Source organism: Cherax quadricarinatus, chromosome 57 (assembly GCF_038502225.1).
Source record: "Cherax quadricarinatus isolate ZL_2023a chromosome 57, ASM3850222v1, whole genome shotgun sequence".
Taxonomy (NCBI): domain Eukaryota; kingdom Metazoa; phylum Arthropoda; class Malacostraca; order Decapoda; family Parastacidae; genus Cherax; species Cherax quadricarinatus.
In genome coordinates, this window is record NC_091348.1 from 7481095 (window position 1) to 7501558 (window position 20464).

At 39.8% G+C, this 20464-nt stretch overlaps 1 protein-coding gene across 6 annotated transcripts in view; it reads left to right on the forward strand.

Annotated features, from left to right (window-relative positions):
* LOC128693383 (adenine DNA glycosylase-like) overlaps window positions 1-20464 on the forward strand; it is an 85886-nt gene that overhangs the window by 38050 nt on the left and 27372 nt on the right. For all 6 annotated transcript variants that reach the window (XM_070097324.1, XM_070097325.1, XM_070097327.1 and 3 more), the window contains one exon: window positions 14733-14843. In XM_070097324.1, coding sequence (XP_069953425.1) covers window positions 14733-14843 — 111 coding nt within the window. The remainder of the gene's footprint in view (window positions 1-14732; window positions 14844-20464) is intronic.

The following is a 20464-nucleotide window of genomic DNA, read 5'->3' on the forward strand; positions in this document are numbered from 1 at the left end:
TTGTTTAATATATTTATAGATGGGGTTGTAAGAGAAGTAAATGCGAGGGTCTTGGCAAGAGGCGTGGAGTTAAAAGATAAAGAATCACACACAAAGTGGGAGTTGTCACAGCTGCTCTTTGCTGATGACACTGTGCTCTTGGGAGATTCTGAAGAGAAGTTGCAGAGATTGGTGGATGAATTTGGTAGGGTGTGCAAAAGAAGAAAATTAAAGGTGAATACAGGAAAGAGTAAGGTTATGAGGATAACAAAAAGATTAGGTGATGAAAGATTGAATATCAGATTGGAGGGAGAGAGTATGGAGGAGGTGAACGTATTCAGATATTTGGGAGTGGACGTGTCAGCGGATGGGTCTATGAAAGATGAGGTGAATCATAGAATTGATGAGGAAAAAAGAGTGAGTGGTGCACTTAGGAGTCTGTGGAGACAAAGAACTTTGTCCTTGGAGGCAAAGAGGGGAATGTATGAGAGTATAGTTTTACCAACGCTCTTATATGGGTGTGAAGCGTGGGTGATGAATGTTGCAGCGAGGAGAAGGCTGGAGGCAGTGGAGATGTCATGTCTGAGGGCAGTGTGTGGTGTGAATATAATGCAGAGAATTCGTAGTTTGGAAGTTAGGAGGAGGTGCGGGATTACCAAAACTGTTGTCCAGAGGGCTGAGGAAGGGTTGTTGAGGTGGTTCAGACATGTAGAGAGAATGGAGCGAAACAGAATGACTTCAAGAGTGTATCAGTCTCTAGTGGAAGGAAGCCGGGGTAGGGGTCGGCCTAGAAAAGGTTGGAGGGAGGGGGTAAAGGAGGTTTTGTGTGCGAGGGGCTTGGACTTCCAGCAGGCATGCGTGAGCGTGTTTGATAGGAGTGAATGGAGACAAATGGTTTTTAATACTTGACGTGCTGTTGGAGTGTGAGCAAAGTAACATTTATGAAGGGATTCAGGGAAACCGGCAGGCCGGACTTGAGTCCTGGAGATGGGAAGTACAGTGCCTGCACTCTGAAGGAGGGGTGTTAATGTTGCAGTTTAAAAACTGTAGTGTAAAGCACCCTTCTGGCAAGACAGTGATGGAGTGAATGATGGTGAAAGTTTTTCTTTTTCGGGCCACCCTGCCTTGGTGGGAATCGGCCAGTGTGATAATAAAATAAAATAAATACATATATATATTATATATATATATACATATATATATATATATATATATATATATATATATATATATATATATATATATATATATATATTTCGTGACTACTCACATTATCAAGGAACTATGAAAGTGAAGCATCCAAAGAAGCTATATAAGGGGTCGGCCAGCACCTCACTATCAGATCCCACAACGGTTAAACACGTGACGCGCGTTGGCTCGCCGCGCGTCACGTGTTTAACCGTTGTGGGATCTGATAGTGAGGTGCTGGCCGACCCCTTATATAGCTTCCTTGGATGCTTCACTTTCATAGTTCCTTGATAATGTGAGTAGTCACGAAAGCGCTTGGAATTTCTCTATTCTTTCAGAGTGGTTGTTTTGCATATTTTGAAATCACCTGTTTACTGTGATCTTATTGCATATATATATATATATTATATATATATATATATATATTTTATATATATATATATATATATGGCAGGAAAAGAGGGACTATAAATGTATTAATTCAAGGATTATGTGGAGTAAAATAAAGATTGGATGTGAAAAGTGGGTTATAATAAGCGTGTATGTACCTGGAGAAGAGAGAAGTGTAGAGGAGAGAGAGAGATTTTGGGAAATGTTGAGTGAATGCGTGGGGAGTTTTGAATCAAGTGTGAGAGTAATGGTGGTTGGGGATTTCAATGCTAAAGTGGGTAAAAATGTTATGGAGCTTCTCCACTATTTATCCATTCAGTCATAGATTTTAATTACTACTGTACACCTCTTTCCTAGCACAGTAAACCTTTAATTTAATGAGCTCTTTGGAAATATATACCTTTGATATACCTTTGAAAGGTTTTAAGAGTTTCCTACTTCTGGAACCCTGCCCTGGGCCATCTTGTCTGGTGCTTGCCTAGTCAACCAGGCTGTTACTGCCAGTAGCCCACTGGCCCACATATCCATCACAGTCTGATTGATCTGGTACTTGGTGGAGGTACATGTCCACTTTCCTCTTGAAGCCTTTCACACTTCTACACTGTTTCTATTATTTTGTGGCGTTGCCCAACACTCTAGACATATGGATGTTGATACAATGTTTCCTGCTTTTCACTGGGATTATTTTGCATTTTTCCCATATCTCTCACTCTAGTATGTTGTTATGGCAATGTGCAGATTTAGGATCAGGCTCTTAAGTACCTTCCACATACGTATAATCACATATCCCTCTCTCCTCCACTCAGTAAATACATATTTAGGATTTTGAGGCCTTCCCAGTAATTCAGATACAGGTTGGCCATCACTAATCTGACAGTCAGTAATCCATTTCCATCAGTAATCTGGCACTAATTTTGTCTAGCATAGTATCAAATTTCCTGGGTCGCCACACCAACCTGCCACTACTGTTTGGTGGCACTACTTGCTGCATAAGTCATTCCAATTTCTTTTTCTCCATTTATTGTTATAACCTGCTCACTTTTAGCCTTAGCCATGGTTCCAACAAATAAAAGAAATGTTTCTCATTGTGTAAAGCACATACACTTCATTGTCCATAAGAGACAGTGGCTTTGAAGCCACTGTCAGTCACCATGAGCTTAGCTCAATCAGATAAGCTGTGACCAGTAAATTTGGGCCTACATATGAGAGAATAGGTCTGTGTGGCAAATGTGCACTATATAAAAACAAATCCTGCAGCACGCAGTGTATAATGAAGAAAAAAGCTGCGACCGTGTGTATGGTGTAAACCCGACTTTGCAGTGTATTTTCGTATGGTTTGTATTCTCATTTTTTAGTCTCATTTGATACAATGGAAGATATATTACAGAAATAGATATAATTTTGATTGGTTTCACGCTGGAAAGTACCTTAAAATTGAGCTCAAAGTAGCAGAAATGTTAAATTTTTGCCGATGTTCAAGAGTATACAAATGACGTCACTGTCCAATACATATCCAACTGGCCAGTCTACTACGCAGTCACAAATGGGTTGACATATACAATTATTACATTAATGCAGTAGTCTACATAACAGTAAATCTATTTTTTGTGTGAATAAAAATTCAAAATGGAAAGCAAGCATAATATAAGGGTTGGCCCTGGAGATGTAACTAATGAACAGAGAAAATGTTATTTTAGTGCTAGGAATGCCTGCATTGTTTATTCTAGAACCTCTTTTGAATTTGGCATCTTTTGAAATTTGTGTGAAATTGGCCAAATTACTGATTTCTGACCACTTTATTGGGTGGTTGAAATAGGTGAATGGGCAGTTTCTTGTACTCAGTCGGCAGAATAGAAGGAATACAGTAGGGCCCCACTTATACGGCGGGTTAGGTTCCAGGCTATCGACGGAAGACAGAATGCCATTTTTTCCACTTATAAATGCATATAATGCCAGACAACAAGTTTACACTAAATTATATTAAGTTAGTAATAGAACTTGACATTAAAAACACACAGAGTAAAATACATTCACAGAACATTCATTACTTATCTTAAAGTATTTGTAATCTTAATGTAGGGAGAGAGGTGAGTAGTACTTATTTGTAGGAAGTCAGATGTAGGTAGCCCTGGCTCCCCGTCTCATACTTAATATACGATATTTAAAACAACCCAGAGAGTTAAAATACAGTAGACCCCCGCATAACGATCACCTCCGAATGTGACCAATTATGTAAGTGTATTTATGTAAGTGCGTTTGTACGTGTATGTTTGGGGGTCTGAAATGGACTAATCTACTTCACAATATTCCTTATGGGAACAAATTCGGTCAGTACTGGCACCTGAACATACTTCTGGAGTGAAAAAATATCGTTAACCGGGGGTCCACTGTACACATAAAAAAAAATTTAAAACATCCCAGAGAGTTAAAATACACATACAGTACACTCATTATTTACCTTAAAATATAAGTGGTCTTAATATAGGAAGAGAGGTGAGTAGTATTGATTTGTAGGAAGTCAGTGTAGGTAGCCGGTAGGTATAGCCCGCCTGGGCTACACCTACCGGCTACCTACACTGTGGCCCAGAGCCATATTATTAGCATTGGCATACCTTGTTCACCGAATTTAATAATTTCTAACAACTACCTTTAGATGCCATCATAAATGAAGGGAGAGGTAATGAATAATTCATGCCGAAAATTGTAAACAAAAGCGGAGTGGGGGAGTGGCTGGGCGAAACGCAGATTCATACACGTTTTCTCTGATGGCTGAGCAGAGAAAACGTAATGTTATCCCTCCTTCCGGAGGTAAGATGCACACAGAGTACACTTATTACTTACCTTAAAATATTAATACAGTGGACCCCCAGTATTCGATATTAATCCATTCCTGAGAGCTCATCGAATACCGAAAATATCGAAAAGCGAATCAATTTTCCCCGTAAGAAATGATGGAAACCAAATTAATCCGTGCAAGACACCCAAAAGTGTGAAAAAAAAAAAATTTACCACATGAAATATTAATTTTAATACACACAAACTGAAGAAGACATGCACAGTTACATGACACTTACCTTTATTGAAGATCTGGTGATGATTGATGGGATGGGAGGAGGGGAGAGTGTGGATGGTGTTAGTGTTTAGAAGGGGAATCCCCTTCCATTAGGACTTGAGGTAGCAAGTCCTTTTCCGGGGTTACTTCCCTTCTTCTTTTAATGCCACTAGGACCAGCTTGAGAGTCACTGGACCTCTGTCGCACAACAAATCTGTCCATAGAGCTCTGTACCTCCCGTTCCTTTACGATTTGTCTAAAATGGGCCACAATATTGTCATTGTATTAGTCACCAGCACGGCTTGCAATAGCTGTGTTAGGGTGATTTTCATCCATAAAGGTTTGCAGTTCAACCCACTGTGCACACATTTCCTTAATTTTTGAAGTAGGCACAATGGATTCCACAACTGGCATAGGCTTCTCAGGGTTAGCCCCAAACCCTTCAAAATCTTTCTTAATTTCCATACTAATTCTCACCCTTTTTACCATAGGGTTGGCACTAAAAGCTTTCTTGGGGCCCATGGTGACTTATTTTGCAGAAACAAGCACCAAAAACAGTGATAATATGGATAATATGGAATGTACCGAATGTATCCTTAGATGCGCGCACACTGGCTGGCTTGTAAACACTGGCACACAAGGGGCAGTTCAGGCCACACGTGGACACGTCTCGTACGAATTGTATCGAATACCGGGTTTTCAATCGGATACCGAGGCAAAAATTTTGCATTAAAATGCATCGAATACCGATGCCATCGAATACCGGGGTTCCACTGTATTAATGTGTGAGAGGTAAGTGAAAGAGTGTTTATTGAATAAAATCAGAATGGCACACTATCATCCTCTAACATGCCACTTAAAGCAAGAGGCTTATGACTCCTCTTTATCACAGCTAAGCTTAGATGCCATCGTCAATGAGAGCCAACCAGTTAACGAAAGAGCAAACGAGAGAGAGAGAACGAGATACAGAGTTCAGACAATGTAAGAACACAAACTGAACAGGTAGTGGGCGATGACTTTGTCAGGCGAAATAAATGCATATTAATATGTGTCTGCTTTTAGTTCATTCACATACGTTTGTAAGAGTTTGTAAAACTTTTACCTCACAATATTTTTTTTATTATAATAATAATTACCTCACAATACAAATACTCTTACATTGCGTTCAAGTTGTACAAGTTAGCGCAGAGTAAACAAACAGCAACACTCCCATTCATATGAAATTTTTAGAGTGAAGATGATGATATTATTATTATCATCATAATAAAAAAGCGCTAAACCCACAAGGGTCATGAATTGCTATATATAGAGTGAAGGCATACGAAAGGAATATTTTTCTACAGATATCCCCCAGTGTTTGACTAGAGAAAACGTAATTCTTCCGACACTACCTACACAGCTGCTTTGTAAACAAATCTCATACTTATGTCAATTTTTATTTTGTGAGTGTGTGTATCATGTTTATATGCTATGTAATGTGTTTCTTATATAATTTTGAGGAAAATATCATAGATGGATTAATGAAAATGTTTATATTAATGTAAAATAAGACATTTAATGTGCCCAAGAGTGATGATTATTACGTACTGTTGGCGTCATGAGTAGAGAGTGACTTAGTGATTTAATGTGTACCTGCACACCAACATAGTGTGTAAGTATATTTAGGTACAGGTACACAAAAGTATAATTATTAGAGTACATATAAAATACCCAATAACTATAAAACACTTGAAATTTTGGAAAGTTTCCAGACATAATCGATGTAGTCACGGAGAATGTAAACAAACCGGGTGGGGTGCGCTGTATTTGAAAGACCGTTTGCCGTATACCAAATTTTGGCCAAAATTTGACATCACTGTATTAGCGGAACGCCATAAAGCGGGGCCCTACTGTACTAGCGAAATAGCTATGAGCTTGGGTGACTGGAACAGTGGAATGGGCCAAAGATAGGGCATAAAGTGGGTGAAATTACCAATGTGTAAATATCGCCGTTGGGTTAAGTGTATTCTAACCTAACCACTCTGTAATCCGGCAGAATCACTAATCCAGCACCCTACAGGTCCCAATGATGCCAGATTAGTGATGGCCAACCTGTACTTTATTGACTGGGCATAAGTTGTATTAGTATATGTTTAAGTTCTGATATATCTCCTGCCCTGAAAGGGGTTGCCAACACTGAACAATACTCTCAACAAAGCATACATGTGATTTGACAAGAATTGCTACTGGTACTATTTTCCATGTTTTGAAAGTTCTCATTATTCATCCCATCATTTTCCTTACTTTTGAGATATTTGCCTTGTGTTCTTCAAAAGAAAGGTCAGCTGACATTCTTACACTCAAATCTTTTGCATGTTCCTTTCAGTGATAAAATTCACTGGGTCAGTTGATTCGGAAACACCTGACAAAGCCCTGTAATTATGAATTAGTATTGTCATGATTATGGGAAGTGTACAGTGGACCCTCGCATAATGTTAAATCCGCCTAACGAAGTGTTTGAGCATAAAAATTTTGACCCACCTAACGATAAAAAACTCGCCCAACATGATTCATCTGGGACTTGTCCACTCTGCCCCGTGGGTGCCGGTGTTTACAAGCTACCCAGTGTGGTCGCAGCTACGCATACATTCGGTACATTTCACATTATCCCAGTGTTTTTAGTGCTTGTAACTGCAAAATAAGTCACCATGGACCCCAAAAATGCTTCTAGTGCCAACCCTGTGGTAAAAAGGGCTGGTGGCTATTACAATGACAATGTTGTGGCCCATTTTAGGCAAATCTTAAAGGAACACGAGGTACAGAGCTCTATGGACAGATTTGTTGTGCGACAGAGGTCCAGTGACTCTCAAGCTGGTCCTAGTGGCATTAAAAGAAGAAGGGAAGTAACCCCAGAAAAGGACTTGCTACCTCAAGTCCTCATGGAAGGGGATTCCTCTTCCAGACAATAACAACTTCCACCATCTCCCCTCCTCCCATCCCATCAATCATCACCAGATCTTCAATAAAGGTAAGTGTCATGTATTCTTTATTTAGCAGAGTAGTAATTTTGCATGTCTTCTTTTTGGGTGTATAAAAATGTATATTTCATGTGGTAAAATTTTTTTTTTCATACTTTGGGGTGTCAGGAACGGATTAATTTGATTTCCATTATTTCTTATGGGGAAAATTAATTCGGCTAACGATAATTTCGGCTAACGATGAGCTCACAGGAACGGAGTAATACCGTTAGGCGAGGGTCCACTGTATATGGAGAGAAAAAGAGAGGCTAAGAGAGTGGTGAAGCAATGTAAAAAGAGAGCAAATGAGAGAATGGGTGAGATGTTATCAACAAATTTTGTTGAAAATAAGAAAAAGTTTTTGAGTGAGATTAATAAGTTGAGGAAGCCTAGGGAACAAATGGATTTGACAGTTAAAAATAGGAGAGGAGTGTTATTAAATGTAGAGTTAGAGGTATCGGGAAGATGGAGGGAACATTTTGAGGAATTGTTAAATGTTGATGAAGATAGGGAGCCTGTGATTTCGTGTATAGGGCAAGGAGGAATAACATCTTGTAGGAGTGAGGAAGAGCCAGTTGTGAGTGTGGGGGAGGCTCAAGTTAGAGTATGTAGGAGAGAGGGAGATTATTTCCCAGTAAAGTAGGCCTTAGACAAGGATGTGTGATGTCACTGTGGTTGCTCAATATATTTATAGATGGGGTTGTAAGAGAAGTGAATGCTAGGGTCTTTGCAAGAGGTGTGGGGTTAAAAGATAAAGAATCAAACACAAAGTGGGAGTTGTCACAGTTGCTCTTTGCTGATGAGACAGTGCTTTTGGGAGATTCTGAAGAGAAGTTACAGAGGTTGGTGGATGAATTTGGTAGGGTATGTAAAAGAAGAAAATTAAAAGTGTATACAGTGGAACCTCAAATATCGAACTTAATCTGTTCCAGGAGTTAGTTCTATATTCAAAAAGTCTGAAAAGCGAAGCAATATTTTCCATAAGAAATAATGGAAATACAATTAATCCGTTCCAGAAACCCAAAAATATGAAAAAAAAAAAATACATTTTATAGAGATTAATTATAGTTTTACACACACACACACACACACAACAAATATAATGTTCAATTATGTATTAATAAATTTAAACATATAAAATAACATTTTACTTACCTTTATTGAAGATTGGTGATGGCATCTGGAAGATAGGGAGGAGGTGAGAGGGATACACAAATAACCCGCACATAAAAGAGAGAAGCTTACGACGATGTTTCGGTCCAACTTGGACCATTGACAAAGTCACACTAACCAGAAGTGGAGCAGGACGGCTATATATAGGCAGGAAGAGGTGGTGGTAGTAGTAGTAGTACAAGAATAGTATATAATACCGACAAGATGAAATTAAGACACGCGCAACACCCGGGCATCCCTATCGCAGACGTTTCGCCATCCAGCCAGCCACTGGATGGCGAAGCGTGCACAACAAAGACAGCCAGACGTCGCACATGTGTCTTAATTTCATCAGTAGTTGTAGTAGTAGAAGAGGTAGTAGTAGTGGTAGTGGTAGAAGTGGGAAATAAGGAGGACGAGCCAGACAAATACAAAGGAAGGGGAGCACTGCAAGAGAGCTAGGTGCCCACTGAGGGAGAGCAAGCGCACAGAGGTGCGTGAAAGGGGAAGTGGTGAAATAAATGAAGAAGGAACAGAAACACGAGACAGAAGTGAGAAAGACAACCCAGAGGAGAAAAGGAAAGAGGAAAGGGGAAGAGGGAGAAGAAGAAAAAGAAAAAGAAAAAGAAAAAAATGAGGAGTCAGGTTAAGTCACGGGTGTTCTGAAGTTTGGAGCATTTTATAATGTAGTGGGAGAGGAAGGCATCTACAGAGATGAAGCCAGTGCTAAGGAGAGAGGGAGTTGGGGTTAGTATTTGGAAGGAGAATCCCCCTCCATGAGGACTTCAGGTATCAAAGCCCTCTCTGGGGTTACTTCCCTTCTCTGTCTTTTAATGCCACTAGGACCAGCTTGAGAGTCACTGGACCCCTGTCTCACAAAATAACTGTCTACAGTCCTCTGTTTCTGGTGCCTCTTTAAGATTTCCTTAAAATGAGACATGGTTCTGTCACTGAACTTGTTGCAAAGATGGCTTGTTTCAGCTTGCTCAGGGTGGTGGTACTCCACAAACATTTGGACATCATTCCACTTAGACATCATTCCACTTCTGTATTATTTCCTTCTTCACATCTATGGTGTTTCTCACTTTCTTTACCACAGGGGTACCACTAGCAAGTTTCTTTGCTCCCATTGTAGCTTATTTCACAGTCCCACAAGCACTAAACACAATGAAATAATCATAAAATGTTTGAATGAGAGCGCAGGTTAGTGTTCACTTAAGCATCGACAAAACCAGACTGCCTCACGGCGCCTGCATGGGGACGCAGACAGAGCAGGCTGCCGGACAGGTCCGGTACCCGGCAGTTTGAAAATAGGGGCGAGTTCGATAATAGGGACAAAGTTGGTTCAAAAAAAGGGTTTTATTTTCAAAGAGTTCAATAAGCGATACGTTCGAAATTTGAGGTTCCACTGTATAGGAAAGAGTAAGGTTATGAAGATAAAATGATTAGGTGATGAAAGACTAGATATCAGATTGGAGGGAGATAGTATGGAGGAGGTGAATGTACGTATTCAGATATTTAGGAGTGGACGTGTCAGCAGATGGGTCTATGAAGGAGGAGGTGAATCACAGAATTGATGAGGGGAAAAGGGTGAGTGGTGCACTTAGGAGTGTGTGGAGACAAAGAACTTTGTCTATGGAAGCAAAAAGGGGAATGTATGAGAGTATAGTTGTACCAACACTCTTGTATGGGTGTGAAGCATGGGTGATGAATGTTGCAACAAGGAGAAGGATGGAGGCAGTGGAGATGTCACGTCTGAGGGCAATATGTGGTGTGAATATAATGCAGAGAATTTGTAGTTCGGAAATTAGGAGAAGGTGTGGGATTACCAAAACTATTATCCAGAGCGCTGAGGAGGGCTTGTTGAGGTGATTCTGACATGTAGAAAGAATGGAACAAAACAGAATGACTTCGAGGGTGTATAAATCTGTAGTGGAGGGAAGGCAGGGTAGGGGTCGGCCTAGGAAGGGTTGGAGGGAGGGGGTAAAGGAGGTTTTGTGTGTGAGGGGCGTGGACTTCCAGCAAGTATGCATGAGCGTATTTGATAGGAGTGAATGGAGACAAATGGTTTTTAATACTTGACGTGCTGTTGGAGTGTGAGCAAAGTAACATTTATGAAGGGATTCAGGGAAATCGGCAGGCCGGACTTGAGTCCTGGAGATGGGAAGTACAGTGTCTACACTCTGAAGGAGGAGTGTTAACCCTTTGACTGTCACGGCCGTATATATACGTCTTATGAGGTACCGTGTTTGATGTATATATACTCATAAATTCTAGCGGCTTCAAATCAAGCAGGAGAAAGCTGGTAGGCCCACATGTGAGAGAATGGGTCTGTGTGGTCAGTGTGCACCATATAATAAAAATCCTGGAGCACGCAGTGCATAATGAGAAAAAAAAACTCCGACCGTTTTTTTTAATTAACCCGTAAACGGTCCAAGCAGATCTATGTTCACATGTGTAGTGCTACAAAAGTAGATCTACGTTTTTTTTACATATTTTCAAATACAGTGGACCCCCGCATAACGATTACCTCCGAATGCGACCAATTATGTAAGTGTATTTATGTAAGTGCGTTTGTATGTGTATGTTTGGGGGTCTGAAATGGACTAATCTACTTCACAATATTCCTTATGGGAACAAATTCGGTCAGTACTGGCACCTGAACATACTTCTGGAGTGAAAAAATATCGTTAACCGGGGGTCCACTGTATAACAAAAAAAAAAGTAGATCCAAGTTTTTATACACATTTTCAAATGTAAAAAATCAAAAAGAAGATCTACTTTTTTTACGTACGTACTTTCAAATGTTGAAAAAACGTATATTTACATTTCGACCGTTTAGGGGTTAAAATGCCGACTTTGTGGTCTATTTTCGTATAGTATTTATGGTTGTATTCTCGTTTTCTTGGTCTCATTTGATAGAATGGAAAACATATTATAGAAATAGAGGGGATTTTGATTGATTTTACTATAAAAAGAACCTGGAAATGGAGCTCAAAGTAGGGGAAATGTTTGATTTTTGCCAATGTTCAAAAGTAAACAAATGATGTCATTATCCAATAAATGTCCAACTAGCCATTCTAATATGCAGTCATGAAAGGATTGATGTTATTTATATAATTATTACAGTATTGCAGTAGTCTGCATAATAGTAAGTCTTCTATTTTTTGTTTGAATAAAAATTCAAAATAGAAAGCAACAGTAATACCAGAGGGGCCTGGAGACATGACTGATGAACAAAGAAAATGTTACTTTAGAGACAGGAATGTCTGCATTGTTCATTCTGGACCTTATTTTGAAATTGTCATATTTTTTAATTTTTGTGAAATTGGCCAAATTGCAAATTTCTGACCACAGTATTGGGTAGTTGAAATCGGTAAATAGGCAGTTTTTTGTACTCAATCGATAGAAAAAATGGAGTTCTAAAGAAATAAATATGAGTTTGGCCGACTGGAACAAAAGAATTAGCCGAAAATAGGGCTCAAAGTGGGCGAAATCGCCAATTTGTAAATATCGCCGAGGTCGCTAACTTCGCGAGAGCATAATTCCATCAGTTTTCCATCAAATTTTGTTTTTTTTGGTGTCATTACAATCGGGAAAAGATTCTGTCATTTTATAAGAAAAAATAATTTTTTTTTTTTTTTTTGAAATTTTGCGACACCAGGAGACACCTCAGGATTAGGGGTTGCGACAGTCAAGGGGTTAATGTTGCAGTTTTATAACTAGTGCAAAGCACCCCTTTGGCAAGACAGTGATGGAGTGAATGATGATGAAAGTTTTTCTTTTTTGGGCCACCGTGCCTTGGTGGGAATCAGCCGATGTGTTAATAAAAAAAAAATAATGATTATGGCAAAGCAATCTCTTGCCTGTTCACCACATTCTCCATCACCCTCTGCCCACTGCCCCTTATTAGCCCATTAAATCAAGGGCTTACTTCTTATAGTGCAAACACCACAACAGAATCGTGTTTGTAAGTACAGTGGACCCCCGGTATTCGATGGCATCGGTATTCAATGCATTTTAACGCAAAATTTTTGCCTCGGTATCCGATTGAAAACCTGGTATTCGATACAATTCGTACGAGACGTGTCCACGTGTGGCCTGAACTGCCCCTTGTGTGCCAGTGTTTACAAGCCATCCAGTGTGCGCGCATCTAAGGATACATTCGGTACATTCCATATTATCACTGTTTTTGGTGCTTGTTTCTGCAAAATAAGTCACCATGGGCCCCAAGAAAGCTTCTAGTGCCAACCCTGTGGCAAAAAGGGTGAGAATTAGTATGGAAATTAAGAAAGATTTTGAAGGGTTTGGGGCTAACCCTGAGAAGCCTATGCCAGTTGTGGAATCCATTGTGCCTACTTCAAAAATTAAGGAAATGTGTGCACAGTGGGTTGAACTGCAAACCTTTATGGATGAAAATCACCCTAACACAGCTATTGCAAGCTGTGCTGGTGACTATTACAATGACAATGTTGTGGCCCATTTTAGACAAATCGTAAAGGAACGGGAGGTACAGAGCTCTATGGACAGATTTGTTGTGCGACAGAGGTCCAGTGACTCTCAAGCTGGTCCTAGTGGCATTAAAAGAAGAAGGGAAGTAACCCCGGAAAAGGACTTGCTACCTCAAGTCCTAATGGAAGGGGAATCCCCTTCTAAACACTAACACCATCCACACTCTCCCCTCCTCCCATCCCATCAGTCATCACCAGATCTTCAATAAAGGTAAGTGTCATGTAACTGTGCATGTCTTCTTCAGTTTGTGTGTATTAAAATTAATATTTCATGTGGTAAAAAAAAATTTTTTTTCATACTTTTGGGTGTCTTGCACAGATTAATTTGGTTTCCATTATTTCTTATGGGGAAAATTGATTCGCTTTTCGATTTTTTCGGTATTCGATGAGCTCTCAGGAACGGATTAATATCGAATACTGGGGGTCCACTGTAATTGAAGTACATACTCTGTACCAGGATTTTAATTTTTCCTTGCTAGTCAAATCTCACAAATCATGCTGTATGCATGAAGCTTCACATTAACAACACAATGTCATTTCAGTTTGCATATTTCAAATTTTTCTCCTCTCATTTCTCTGTCTTAATTTTTAATTAACCTTGTTAATTATTAGCCAGTTTTATTGACCTTCTTAAAGTGTGTTAATTTTTGCACAGTAGGCACTCTCATAACATACATGACAATCGCTATGTAACATCATATAGCAATATGTGAAGTGACAAACGTGCAGAAAAATGGGGTTACATTTTAGATACTTCAAACCAAGGCATTTAGACTTGTCAGGATCTTTTTCAGTGAAAAATTCTCCAACTTTACCCATAATATTGAATTGCTTAAGTAACTCCTGCAGTGTTAACTGTTTACCCTCAGGTTCATCTTAATCATCCTTTTATTTATCTTCCTTTCTCTTAACTGGGAATTGAGCATCTCCAACAATTCTTCTGCGGTTGGCTCTTCATCATCTTTCTCTAGTGCTAAATTTATTTGTCTTCTTCATGCATATTTTCAAAGCCCTTAGAGCCACCTCTTCCTGGACCTGACTCCTTACCAAGGAGAAATGCCAAAGAATGCTATAAATGACCCTATCCTGCATTTATAGATGAGTGAGGCATTTCACCTCATGACACCTTATATGTATAATTGCAGTTTCAAATTTGCTGCAGACTTCTGGCATGCCAGTCTCAGAGTTTTTCCATTATTTTACAAGTGTAGTAGCATCCACTTTTATTGATAACTCTGATACTGTGGAAACCTACGCAATATAGCACCAGTATTTTGTACATTAGTTGATTCTTTAATGTTTTACTCCATGTAATGGTAATAATAAAGATTTTCTTGCTCTATCAAACATTTTGGTTGCACTTTTTGAATTGCAGTGCAACCAAAAATTGCATAATGTGAAGTTATGTTGGATAAGGGTTTACTACATCATTTATTGCTCTTTTATACTGATCTTAATTTTTAGTCAACAACAGAGCACATGTGGAGTTTGGCTGACAAGATAGTTGATCCAGAAAGGCCTGGAGATTTCAACCAAGCAATAATGGAACTTGGGGCAACTGTTTGCTCACCTAAGGTACGGTATAACATATCTTTATTTGCAGTGTGTTTTTATTTACTGAATTGTACTGATTATTTTTGTTGTAACATTTTGGTCATTCCCAGCCAGGTAAGGTGGCCCCTAAAAAGGAAATACATCCACCTTCACCTATGCAATAGCTGTTTTACAGAAGTGTGTAGAAATTATAATTCAGTAAATTAAGTGAAAAAACTTCATGGTGTCTTCTTTGTTTACATTGAATGATGATTTATCAAAACTTGCTTATGGATACAGCAAGTTTTTGTACAACAATGAAATACATGTGAAAGGAAATAGTGATAATTTGTTATGGTATAATGGGAAAAGTAGAGTTATAAGATTATTGATTTGTGTATGTTGCACCACATAGGGAATTGTTGAGGAGTGTGTAGCAGGGTTATTGGCTGTTCCTGATAGAGAGGCTTTGCTGGGTTTGCATATTCCTTCTGCTAATGCAGGACAGTGGGGTTATTTGAATTTTAACTGTGATCAATTCCAAGCGTTTTTCTACACTCAGCTTGGTCAGGTTTTTCCTCATGACATTTTCCTGCCTACTTCTGCTTGCATGCTCTCATAAACATCACATCTTGGTTGAGCTAGCATCTCCTACAGGAACTTGCTTAGTTTCTTCTTGAAGTGTTTTAATCTACATTTATTAACACATTGGCCATCTCCCACCAAGGCAGTGTGGCCCAAAAAAGGAAAACTTTCATCATCATTCACTCCATCACTGTCTTGCCAGAGGCACGCTTACATTGCAGTTATAAAACTGCAACATTAACACCCTTTCTTCAGAGTGCAGACACTGTACTTCCCATCTCCAGGACTCAAGTCCGGCCTGCCAGGTTCCCTGAATCCCTTCACAAATGTTACCGTGCTCACAACTCCAACAGCACAAGTCCTAAAAACCATTAGTCTCCATTCACTCCTATCTAACATGCTCACGCATGCTTGGTGGAAGTCCAAGCCTCTCGCACACAAAACCTCCTTTACCCCCTCCCTCCAACCTTTCCTAGGCCGACCTCTACCCCGGCTTCCCTCCACTACAGATTTATACACTCTTGAAGTCATTCCATTTTGTTTCATCCTCTCTGCATGTCTGAACCACCTCAACAACCCCTCCTCAGCCCTCTGGATAATAGTTAATCTACATATGAGCATAAAAACTTAATAGAGCAGGGGTTCTTAATCTTTTTACGATTACAGACCCCTAATGGATTGCGCAATATGTGCCCATACTCCTTTCACCACACTGTCGAAATCATTATCATCACCTGCCCTATTTGATACCAGTATGACTTCAAAAGATGTCAATAGCTTGGTTTTACTTTTCATATGGTTAGCTGGGAACAGAGCAGGGGATAGTTTATTCTAATCTAACAACTTTTTTTTTTTTTTAAATTGTTCAGAGATTGAGTCCCATACCCCTGGCTAAGAACCACTGTACTGGAGTGAGAGACATGAGAGGAAGTGTGAAGTAGACCCAGTGAAAAGCAGGAATGCAATGGGCACCCCATGACTATTCAACCTGTTACCAGCAGATATTGGAAACATTATCATAAAAAACTGTAAAAGGTTTCAAGAAGAAACCAGATCACTACTAATGCCAAGTGAAGCCTACGCAGTAGGCTTCTTCAATCGAGGCTATGGAACAATACTCTTCTCCAGACTGAGGGACTGACCACCTCAAAACTTCAAGGGTGATGGACTGATTACATCGTCTTCAAGTATCTTCTGCTTCTATCAACTTTTCTGTACTCGGCTGAAGAAGCCTACTGAGTAGGCGAAACGTTTCGAAATAAAGATACCTAACTGTTGCATATGTGTCTTACCTAACAACAGGATAGTGAGGCTCAAGTTTGAGTATGTTGGAAAGAGGGAGATTATTTCCCAGTAAAAGTAGGCCTTAGACAAGGATGTGTGATGTCACCATGGTTGTTTAATATATTTATAGATGGGGTTGTAAGAGAAGTAAATGCGAGGGTCTTGGCAAGAGGCGTGAAGTTAAAAGATAAAGAATCACACACAAAGTGGGAGTTGTCACAGTTGCTCTTTGCTGATGACACTGTGCTCTTGGGAGATTCTGAAGAAAAGTTGCAGAGGTTGGTGGATGAATTTGGTAGGGTATGCAAAAGAAGAAAATTAAAAGTGAATACAGGAAAGAGTAAGGTTATGAGGATGACAAAAAGATTAGGTGATGAAAGATTGGATATCAGATTGGAGGGAGAGAGTATGGAGGAGGTGAATGTATTCAGATATTTGGGAGTGGACGTGTCAGTGGATGGGTCTATGAAAGATGAGGTGAATCATAGAATTGATGAGGGGAAAAGGGTGAGCGGTGCACTTAGGAGTCTGTGGAGACAAAGAACTTTGTCCTTGGAGGCAAAGAGGGGAATGTATGAGAGTATAGTTTTACCAACGCTCTTGTATGGGTGTGAAGCATGGGTGATGAATGTTGCAGCGAGGAGAAGGCTGGAGGCAGTGGAGATGTCATGTCTGAGGGCAATGTGTGGTGTGAATATAATGCAGAGAATTCATAGTTTGGAAGTTAGGAGGAAGTGCGGGATTACCAAAACTGTTGTCCAGAGGGCTGAGGAAGGGTTGTTGAGGTGGTTCGGACATGTAGAGAGAATGGAGCGAAACAGAATGACTTCAAGAGTGTATCAGTCTGTAGTGGAAGGAAGGTTGGGTAGGGGTCGGCCTAGGAAAGGTTGGAGGGAGGGGGTTGGACTTCCAGCAGACATGCGTGAGCGTGTTTGATAGGAGTGAATGGAGACAAATGGTTTTTAATACTTGACATGCTGTTGGAGTGTGAGCAAAGTAAAATTTATGAAGGGATTCAGGGAAAATGGCAGGCCAGACTTCAGTCCTGGAGATGGGAAGTACAGTGCCTGCACTCTGAAGGAGGGGTGTTAATGTTGCAGTTTAAAAACTGTAGTGTAAAGCACCCTTCTGGCAAGACAGTGATGGAGTGAATGATGGTGAAAGTTTTTCTTTTTCGGGCCACCCTGCCTTGGTGGGAATCGGCCAGTGTGTTAATAAAAAAAATAATATTTGTTCTTGTGTTCAGTTAACATACTGTAGAATTCCGCATAGTATCTGTTGTATGCATAGGTTTCTAAGTGTAGTCTTTTACTGTACTGGGTGTATCTTCAAAGTACAGATAGTCTATGGAGTCAAATACTTCTACCAATATTTCTCCAATTATTGAAACATATCATGCTGTCAACTAGGTCGTAGGTTGACAGACAGCAACTGCCCAGGAAGGTATTACTGTCCTTCCAAGTGAGTGTAAAACAGAAGCTTGTACAGTAGGGCCCCACTTATTTGGCAAGTTAGGTTCCAGGCTACTGCCGGAAAGCAGACTTCGCCGGAAAGTAGAACTCTATTTTTTCCATTTATAAATGCATATAAATGCCATTTAACAAGTTTACACTAACATATATTAAGCCAGCAATAGAACTAGGCATTAACCCCTTCAGGGTCCAAGGCCAAAATCTGAAGTGGTGCTCCAATGTCCAAGAAATTTTGAAAAAAAAAAAAATTATTTTTTCTTACAGAATTAAAGAGCATATTTTTGTGAAGGTAATAAGACAAAATTTTTCTTTTCTGATCAGTACTTACCGAGATACAGTGCCAAGAAGTTTGTCCAAAATGATGTGTTGGCGGCAACATCGACGAATTCCACATACGCGCATTACTTTATTTAGTGGTTTTTGTAGTTTTTTCTTTTCTTTTCCAATTTTTTCTTTTCCTACTAACATTTGGGGCCTGAGAGACCAATACTGTATGTAATGTATATATATAAACTCACTGTATTGAACACAATAACCGCACTAAAGTTATTATCATATTATTGTTTACCACTGTTGTTTATTACAATAAACATGCACAAATCTTGTATAATACTAATGTTCTATCATATATTTACATATTTACAATCACTGGACATGGTTTTAGAACTGCTGGAGCTTGTGGAACTCCTTGAAACAAGGCACCATACACAGAGGCACTTTACATTCCTCACACATAAACCGAGTGTCTTTGCATCTTTGTTGCCGTCGTTTTGTTTGTGCACAGACGATGCATCTCTTCTGAGCAAATTTCTTCTGAGTTGAAGGAAGCTGTATTATGAAATGATCACCTTCCCTCCTCAAACGCTTGGGTATATCCTGAGGAATTCGAGGACCTTGTTGTATAGCAGGTGTTCTTACCTGGTACTTCATTATGAGTTGTCCGACAACAGACAAACAAAATTCACCATATGGTGGTCTGTTGCCAGTCTTTATTTGGTACATATTATATGCATTGAGCATTGAAATGTCCATGAGATGGAAGAAAAGTTTCATGTACCACTTGTAACTCTTACGAACACAATCAACAAAACCAATCTGCATGTCACATTTGTCAACCAAGCGCATGTTTTGTGTATAATCAATCACTGTCACTGGTTCTCGAATACGTTCATTAGTCACTTGATCAACTTTGCCACTGTCTTGCATTTCATTACGGTGAATGGTTGTCAACAATGTGACATCTCGTTTGTCATGCCACCGTAATGCCATGATGTCATTGGCAGTAAACACCTGCACGTCATCACCACGAGCACCTGCGTTGAGCCTGGGCATATGTTTACGATTAGAATGCACTGTGCCACACACATCTGTCTTGTTCACTCGCAAGAAATCACTGAGTAATGGGCTTGTGTACCAGTTATCGGTATATAATGTATGCCCCTTACCAAGATAAGGTGCCATCATGTTTCTCACTATGTCACCTGAGATACCCAATAACCTCTTGGTATCTTTCAATGTTTTACTTCCCGTGTATACAACAATATCCAACACCAGGCCACTGTCACAGTCACAAAGTACAAACAGTTATATACCAAAGCGTTTCCTCTTGCTCGGTATATACTGCTTGAATGACAGTCTACCTTTGAACAAAATCAAAGACTTGTCAATTACAAGATTCTTGAATGGATAAAAGTATATGCTGAACTTTTGTTTGAGATACATAAAAACATTTCTAATCTTGTATAACCTGTCACTTCTGTCAGGCCTGGTTTTGTCAGAGAAGTGCAACATACGTAAGAGTAAGATAAACCTGTTCACTGGGATGATTTCACTGAAGACCGGGGTAGAAATTAGCCGATCTGTGGACCAGTATGCTTTTATATTATGCTTATAGACATGAGGCATAAGCATTATTGTTGCAAAAAGCAAATACATTTCTGCAACAGTCGTCTCTTTCCACCGGTGTAGTCTTGACTGTGGTGATATGATCGTATTTGCCATGGTGTACTCAAAATACTTATTACTTTCCCTGACAATAGTTTCCATCAATGGCTGGTCAAAGAATAATTCAAAGAATTCCAGTTCATTGGCCGTGGTTCCAAGGGGACAAGTAGGTAGAATTCCACTTTGAGAGTCATCAAAGTGGTGGGGCTTGGCAACAAAATTGGGATTTTGCTGCCAATCCCAGATATGGTTTGCTGGTGGATACTGGACATCATAGGCTGGTTGTGCGGGTGGTTGTGGTTGTGGTGGGCTAGTGGCTAACGCTCCGCTTTGCCCTTGAACTGAGGAGTCAGCAGCGTGGGTCCCAGCCTGGGCTCA